Source organism: Mytilus trossulus, chromosome 7, assembly GCF_036588685.1.
Source record: "Mytilus trossulus isolate FHL-02 chromosome 7, PNRI_Mtr1.1.1.hap1, whole genome shotgun sequence".
Classification (NCBI taxonomy): Eukaryota; Metazoa; Mollusca; class Bivalvia; order Mytilida; family Mytilidae; genus Mytilus; species Mytilus trossulus.
This window is the reverse complement of record NC_086379.1, coordinates 63,078,416-63,086,597: the sequence shown is the minus strand read 5'-3', so window position 1 is coordinate 63,086,597 and position 8,182 is coordinate 63,078,416. Positions and strand designations below refer to the sequence as shown.

The 8,182-nt window shown below is 34.0% G+C and overlaps 1 protein-coding gene across 2 annotated transcripts; it reads left to right on the top strand.

Annotated features, from left to right (window-relative positions):
• The first annotated feature begins 64 nt into the window (after window positions 1–64).
• LOC134725524 (3-mercaptopyruvate sulfurtransferase-like) lies at window positions 65–7,084 on the top strand. 2 transcript variants are annotated; one of them, XM_063589414.1, is made up of 4 exons: window positions 65–181; window positions 1,494–2,083; window positions 2,541–2,699; window positions 6,866–7,082. In XM_063589414.1, exons 2-4 carry the CDS (start codon window positions 1,495–1,497, stop codon window positions 7,009–7,011), a joined length of 894 nt encoding a protein of 297 aa, XP_063445484.1. In that variant the 5' UTR covers window positions 65–181; window position 1,494; the 3' UTR covers window positions 7,012–7,082. The 2 variants fall into 2 exon arrangements, with proteins under 2 accessions (XP_063445484.1, XP_063445485.1); XM_063589415.1 differs by lacking the exon at window positions 65–181 and adding an exon at window positions 1,033–1,055 and having other exon boundaries at window positions 6,866–7,084.
• The last annotated feature ends 1,098 nt before the right edge of the window (window positions 7,085–8,182 follow it).

The following is an 8,182-nucleotide window of genomic DNA, read 5'->3' as shown; positions in this document are numbered from 1 at the left end:
TTGTTTAATTCAAATTAGTAAGATATATTAGTGACATGCCTCTTATTATTTTATATAGTCTTTAAGCTAATATTTACAAAGCTAATGATACTATTTTACATTTCTTTTCAATGTTGTATGCATGTACACAAAAACAAAAAGGGAAGTAATTCGTCAATGCTTAGTCTTGTCCTTCAGAAAGGTGAGAAAAAGTTTCACCTTAAATGTCGCGTAAACGAATGACTTAGTTACCAGCTGGTTAAAAACTTTTTGCGCGAATAAATTCTATTTACATAACTTCATTTCTACTGAAATTAATAAGTGTACGTTTCAAATTAAAACACTCATAATTAGGTCAGAGGACTCAAAACTGTGTCAACTGTAGTGTAATTTGTGGGTCACGTCCGAAATATCATAGTAATCAAACAGTCCCCACGCCACTCATGTTCTAAACCGAATAGCACAATCATGCATCGAGTTTTTTTTCGTAACTTTTGATGACATTAAACGTTTGTCTATCCCGCGAATTATCTGAGAAAAACTTCTGATATATGTTTATGTTTAAAACTCTTGAATTACCGGCGGACAGCGTCTCGATCAGTACCGTACCGAGGAGGCCCTTCATGGGGGTACCCCAAGTAATCATATTTTGTTGCATTCGGCCTTCAACTCAAAGGCACTTATTTTCTATTACAAGATCTACTATTCCTAGAAAGGGATTCCTATAAAGGGATAGTAGATCTTGCAATGGATAGAAAGCAAGTACCTGTGCTTCAACTGAATGTCTGTCTTTGCGTAAAAGTTGATCCTATTAATAGAAGATGGTTTCAGTGTCTTATGGATTGGAGTATTAAAATAAAACAATGATTTGTAAGCTATAATCTAATTTAAAACCTCAGTCCTGTCCGCCTTTTTATCATGGCCTGTTAATTTCAGATTCTCCAATTTGGATGCTTACTTGTGCACACGTTTTTCTAGGTTTGACGATGAAGAGATCGTGACTCCATGGTATAAGCGGAAAATTGACAAGAAAAAGTAAAAGTCACCCGGATACAGGAAATTCCTGATAGTTTGCTGTATGATTTTAAACATTAATTGTTAACATCCATCTCGAAATGACATAAAGGGTCCTGTGATTAGGAAATAAGAACATAAACAGTTTAGTAAATGTTCTCTTTAACACCACATGCATATGACCATGTAACTTTGTTACATTATGCGTGGCCGCATATTTGGTATGTGTACTTGTAACTTGCTTAATTTTCTAATCTTCTGTTTGGTACTGAGTCTCCTGACAATGCATGTCGGATCTGGGGGCGTAGCTCTATACATTTGCTATTGAGAGATCTTCCGTTGAATTGGCTTCCATGTTAGATATAATATTTAGTGCTGGGTGCACAGTAGAAATGATCTGTCATTTATCTCCTGACCGTTTATGTTCAGTAGGAATTGCTCCTGACAAATATATGTTATATTAAATAGTTTTACCTTTCCTTTTGTATTTTCTTTTCTAGAATGTTGACGAAAGCAAGTGCTCTGGTCACAACTAAATGGTTGCATAATGTTTTGAAAAGTGGAGTTCCAAAAGACATTAGGATTCTTGACTCTTCTTTTCACTTGCCATCTTCGAACAGAAACGGTCGAAAAGAATATCAAGAAAAGCATATCCCGGGAGCGTCATATTTTGATATTGACGAATGCTGTGATAAATCCTCTCCATACGGTCACATGTTACCGGACACAAAACACTTTGAGCGTTATGCAGGCGACTTAGGTATTGATCTTAGCACTCATGTTGTTGTTTATGATAACAGTGTAAACTACGGGTTTTTTTCTGCTCCAAGAATTTGGTGGATGTTCAGAGTTTTTGGACATGAAACGGTGTCGGTGCTTGATGGTGGTTTTATGAAATGGTGCTCTGAGGGTTTACCGACGACATCGGAAGTTGTTCAGGTTCCGAAAACAATATTCCACGGACTTTATCACCCTCATTTAGTAAAGTCATACGAGGATATTGCGAACAACTTAAAAGATAATTCGTTTCAATTAATGGATGCTCGAGGAGAAGGGCGATTTATGGGAACCAAACCGGAACCAAGAGAAGGTAGTTTAGTTATTAAGGTTATTCCGACACATATAAAATTAGATTAACCGGGGGATAGCGTTCTAACTCTATCGTACAGAACGACAAAAGAAATATTATCTGGCCTAACTGAACTGTCTCTTCTCAGAGTATCGAATTGCACAAGAAAGCCCCGTCATTAAACTTAAATGGCATGTCTTATAATACTAAATGGTAAATGTATATACATTGAACCTAGTGTTTCTGAATTTTCTTGGTTACAAATCAATGTCCACTCCCAAAGCTCAGGCTGGATACTCTAAGTCAACCAGTTGACGGCTTGTGCCCACTGGGAGAAGAAGTCAGAAGTCCTTTGAATAAAACAAATACTATAGTAAGCAGTTCCACTGTAATATAATTTGCCGGAAATCTCAGAATTCAATGTTTAGAAAATTTATATTCGTGTTTTTAAATACAATAATTTTCTGTTTTATTATAGGTATAGAGCCTGGTCATATACCAGATTCTAAGAATCTCTGTTACCAAGATATTGTGGATAAGGAAAGCGGTGTAATGCTCGATGTAAAAGAAATTAAAAAACTTTTCAATGAAACTGGAATTGATCTATCAAAACCTTTGGTATCCACTTGTGGTTCAGGTAAGCAATTATATCTGGTCTAAAACCCAATCAGATCTTTCACTTTGCTTCCTTAGACTATTTATCTGTTGTGTGCATTGGCACAACTTTTTGAAATTTTCGGTCCTTGTTTTTCTTATTTGGCTTTTAAGGTTAGATTTGAGTGTCACTGATGAGTCTTATGTATATCTTATCTTATCTTATCTTGTAGACGAAACGCGCGTCTGGCATATTAACTTTATAACAAATTATTATCCTGGTACCTTTGATAACTATTGTAACAAATCTAACCGGAGGTGACTTGAAATCCGATTGTCTAAAATCGAGCTAATAATCTCAGAAATTACCGAGAATGAAAATGACCATGGTATAAGGATTTGTAAAGCACTGTTTTGTGTCCCTTCGTTTAAACTATAGTCACATAAATAAGACCTATTCAATAATATTTTAGATACGGTTAAAGAATTTAAGATATTCGTAATTAAAAAAATATAACATCTTTGCTGTCACAGTTATATTGCAGGTACCGTTTAATTGGAAAATAATTTTCCACATTGTAAGTGACATGCTTAAAAGGCCTCGCTGTTACTTTGAGATGACGAAAAGCAATAAAAGCGCTGCTCCTTTGCTTTTTGTTGTTGTGCATGAACTAATTTTGTGTCATGGAGAGATACCCTAAATCCTTACAATAACATCTCCATGCCTTATATATCATGTACTGTAGTACGCCGCTAGATTAAAACTGACGAGGAAAGGTAACACACGGCCACCGAAAGCTTTATTATTTGTGAAGCCCAGGTGGTTGTGTGGTCTAGCGGGACGGCTGCAGTGCAGGCGATTTGGTGTCACGATATCTCAGTAGCATGGGTTCGAATCCCGCGAGGGAAGAACAAAACATTTGCGAAGGCAAATTTACAGATCTAACATTGTTGGGTTGATGTTTAGACGAGTTGTATATACATTATGTACACAGCCATGTATCACCATCATTGCTGGTGATCCGATGGATACATCTGTTGTAGAGTTGTCACTGACTCAGACGTACTTATAAATATAATTATTTTCTGTGACTGTATCTTGCATTAATTTGTAGGATCCTTTACTATAGATAATTGAGCTGATCTGTAACAATAACATCTCTTTGCCTTATATATCATGTACTGTAGTACGCCGCTAGATTAAAACTGACGAGGAAAGGTAACACACGGCCACCGAAAGCTTTATTATTTGTGAAGCCCAGGTGGTCGTTTGGTCTAGAGGGACGGCTGCAGAGCAGGCGATTTGGTGTCACGATATCTCAGTAGCATGGGTTCGAATCCCGCGAGGGAAGAACAAAACATTTGCTTTCATTTACAGATCTAACATTGTTGGGTTGATGTTTAGACGAGTTATATATATAGGTTTGAACGTAGTTTTCAATTTAGACTCGTTTATATTTTTTGTTTGGGCATGTATCATATTTTCTAACTAAATCTAAAAATGAGGGTACTTTCTCTAAAAATGAGGGTACTTTTTATATGGCCTTCCAAATACCGTTTCGATCCCTAACATCACTGAAGAGACACTTATTGTCGAAATCCGGATATGGTGTACTAAAGAAATATTGACACCGAATGTTTGTGGCACAACATCCTGTCCACAATTTAACAATTATTTTTTTTTCTGTGACGTATTAAATTTATATTAAGATCCATTTTATTACATCTTGTGATCAATTTTATTTGGCAATCGCCAATGGCAGTCATCAGGGTTAAAGAACATCAGTTGTTCGACCTGTTAGTCAAATGCGTTTTGTTTAAATATACTTTTTCACGCTTTTGGTCTTTTGGAAAATGTTGTTTGTGCTGTTTTTAGACCCTTCTACAACGAAACTTGTTTGACATGCACACGTATAAAAATTGCGGTTTTTATCCAACGCAGTCATAGGTTTGAACGTAGTTTTCAATTTAGACTCGTTTATATATATATATATATATATAAGTACGTCTGAGTCAGTGACAACCCTACAACAGATGTATCCATCGGATCGCCATCAATGATGGTGATACATGGCTGTGTACATAATGTATATACAACTCGTCTAAACATCAACCCAACAATGTTAGATCTGTAAATTTGCTTTCGCAAATTTTTGGTTCTTCCCTCGCCGGGATTCGAACCCATGCTACTGTGATATCGTGACACCAAATCGCCTGCACTGCAGCCGTCCCGCTAGACTACACGACCACCTGAGCTCTCATATATATATAAGATAAGATAAGATATTTTATTTTCCAATTATGGGCCCCAAAGGGCATAAACATTACAACATCAATAATTTTTTCATAATACAATACAAACAATGAGATAAAAAAAAAAGAAAAGTTAAACGAGAACTATTTAAGTTCTTAAAGAATACATAGATAAAGAATCTATAGTATGTTTTTTTTTTAATACTAATGCATTTTATTGCAAGTGTGGTTGATATAGATAACAAACAAGCAGCCCAAAAAGAAAAAAAAGAAAAATAGATATCCACATATGTATAGTACACAAAAAGTTGGATCAATTAAATATATAATAATTAGCCAAAAAGAAAGTAGAAATTAAACATGTCCATGACTCATCCTGTGTCAGCAGCAAATAGGAAAGCATTATGGTTTCCTAAAGGCAGCTGACACCAGGGGGCGATACCTTATGGGCCATAGTCATGTAAATGTGTGTAAATGTCTCTTTCCTACCTGTATCAAATGCAAACAAGGAAGCATCATAGGTAACTTGAATGCAGTTGATACCAGGGGACGATGCCTCAAGGATATAAGAGAACATTTGAATAAATAATATATCTTAACAATTACTTTTTTTTTTTAATCGGCTAGTATGTTTGTGATATTCAGATGAATATAATTTTCTATGTCCAATCAAATGTATATACGCACATAGATTTCCTTTAACTAATCTTCACTAAGGAAGATGTTTGTATATAAAATTACATATTATTTTTAAGTAAGTCAACATTTTCTACTCTAAATAACCAGATAATTTTGCTTTGACTGTTCATATGATTAAAATAAGAATTATATTGTGCAATACTAGCTAACATACAATTCCTATCATCCTCAAATTTGTTACAATCAAATAGAAAATGAGCCTCATCTTCGACAGTATTGGAAGAACATTTATTACATATTCTGTTAATTCGGGGAATACCCTGATATCTACCTAATTATATTTGTAATCTATGAGAAGATACACGTAATTTAGTAAAACTTCTTCTAAGTTCAAAATTCTTGATCGATGTTAGATATTTTTCAAAACCAAAATTTGTTTTATATAAAAGGTAGGTTTTCAGTTTACTGTCTGAAAATTTATCTATTTGTTTTTTCCAACAGCTAATAAACAATATTGATAGCTTGGTTTGTATATATTTCTTAAATTTGTATAAGGATTCACAAAATGGAGCATTTATGGCATTTGTATAGTCAATACCAAGTATTTTAAAAACAACATTTATTGAACCATACCATGATGTTATATTCATGTGATGTAGTGTCTTTGATTGTGTATATGCCTCTTTTAATAGAGGAAAATTATTACCTAAATTCTCTAATCTATACCAGTACAATAACATTCCTTTTATAATATTAAAATATATTGGAAATCTTCCAAGTTCAGATAACACTGCAGCATTTGTTGTTTTCTTGTGTACCCCAAGCATAAATTTACAAAATTTTATATGAAGTTTCTCACAGGGTAAACCTGAATATAATTTTTCAAAAGATATATCTTCCTTCTTACATTTAGAGGAAAGAGAATTAAACATCCCCCATATTTCGCTACCATATAATAAAATAGGTTTTACAGTGTGGTCAAAAACATGAATATATAATGTCTAAAAATAGCAACAATCAACATTCAATCTATTTAAGCGTGGATCAGTTTGTGAAAATAAACTGATACAGTTACTGAATTAAAATTATATATATATATATATATATATATGTCTTTTGTATATTTTACCGGGAGTTTAGTTTTACGTCTATTATCATTGAACTTGTATATACTTTTTTGTTTAGGGGCCAGCTTAAGCACGTCACTACATTGAAGACCCATTGGTGGCCTTCGGCTGTTGTCTGCTCTTTAGTCGGGGTTTTGTCTCTTTGAGACATTCCCTTTTTCCATTCTCAATGTTATTACTTCTGTTTTAGGTGTAACTGCGTGTTGCACAGCATTTGCTGCCTATTTGTGCGAGAAAGAAGACGTGCCCGTATACGATGGGTCATGGACAGAATGGTACCAAAGATCATCTCCAGATATGAGAGTGTGTCCTAGTGATAAAAAAGAATCTACATGATACGTTTACTGCTATAGTTTATAAAATGATCTGCTGTGTTCTTGCTATTTATTTATTACATATGTTATTAAATGCATTCTTGTCTGCGTTTCTATTAAACATTGAAAACTGTTTCAGCTATTTTAATTATCGTGTTTGCCCTGATGAAAATAAATGAAATAGAAAAAAGGGGATGGCTTGGTTCTAAATAAAAGCTATAAAGTAGTGTTTCGACCCTACTCGTTTATTAGTCCAAATACTAGAACCTCGTCGATTAAATGAAAATCTGTCAAATGTATTCACAAAATAGAAGCGACAAATATCAAATGAACATTCAATCTGATAAGTCGAAAATAAACTGATAACTCCATGGCTATTAAAGAAAAAGGGTAACAGGCACGAAACAGCACCCGAAACAATACATACAAAACTAAAGACTGAGCCGATTGCTAGATTAGTCATTTCCAGGTTTTGTTCCAAGTAAATGTTTCATTCGCTCTCTTTTCCAGGTGTGCCGTTTCTTCAATTACTTAAATATACCACAAACTAGATTGTGTTTGTTGTGACTTTCCTTTACCAATGTGACTTTGATAGATGAAGGGGAATTATATGCTTCAGCAACTAAAATGTTTTCGTATTTACTAGTATATAAAAAAGGAGACGTACATATGATTGTCAATGAGACAATTTTCAACTAGAATCCAAATGACTTGGATGTAAGCAACTGCATGCATGTAGGGCACAATGCGGCCTTCATCAATGATCAACACTCATATATACTGTATAGTCAGCTATAAACGTTCCTGAATACAATTCAAACGAGGAAATCAGCGGCATGATTTATACTGATTTATTTCAAACATTAAGCTAAACAAAATTATGACAAAACATTGAAATTGCAACGTCAGTTATAGTCTTAACAACGTCGAAACGGACAGTTTTGTTGTTTTTAAAAGCTTGCTCGCTATATATGAAATATAATATAAAAAGTAATTATTCTAAAAGTAAGTTTCAGTATATATGTAATTTATTTAAATTATATTGAGTATATATATGTTGATATTTTTAGTTTAGTCTTTGATTCACCAAATCAAAATGGTTGCCTTTTGAATGTGTATTGTAGGTCCGCTTTGCATTACAAAAGGTCTAAATATTCCTATCAGAATCGAAATGATTCTATCGAATTTTGTTT

What these genes read in the sequence shown, in the direction of transcription:
- LOC134725524 (XM_063589415.1), top strand. Translation starts at nt 1,495, where the DNA reads ATGTTGACGAAAGCAAGTGCTCTGGTCACAACTAAATGGTTGCATAAT. An exon ending in CAAACCGGAACCAAGAGAAG is followed by an intron (nt 2,084 to 2,540) that starts GTAGTTTAGTTA and finishes GTTTTATTATAG; the next exon opens with GTATAGAGCCTGGTCATATA. An exon ending in GGTATCCACTTGTGGTTCAG is followed by an intron (nt 2,700 to 6,865) that starts GTAAGCAATTAT and finishes CTTCTGTTTTAG; the next exon opens with GTGTAACTGCGTGTTGCACA.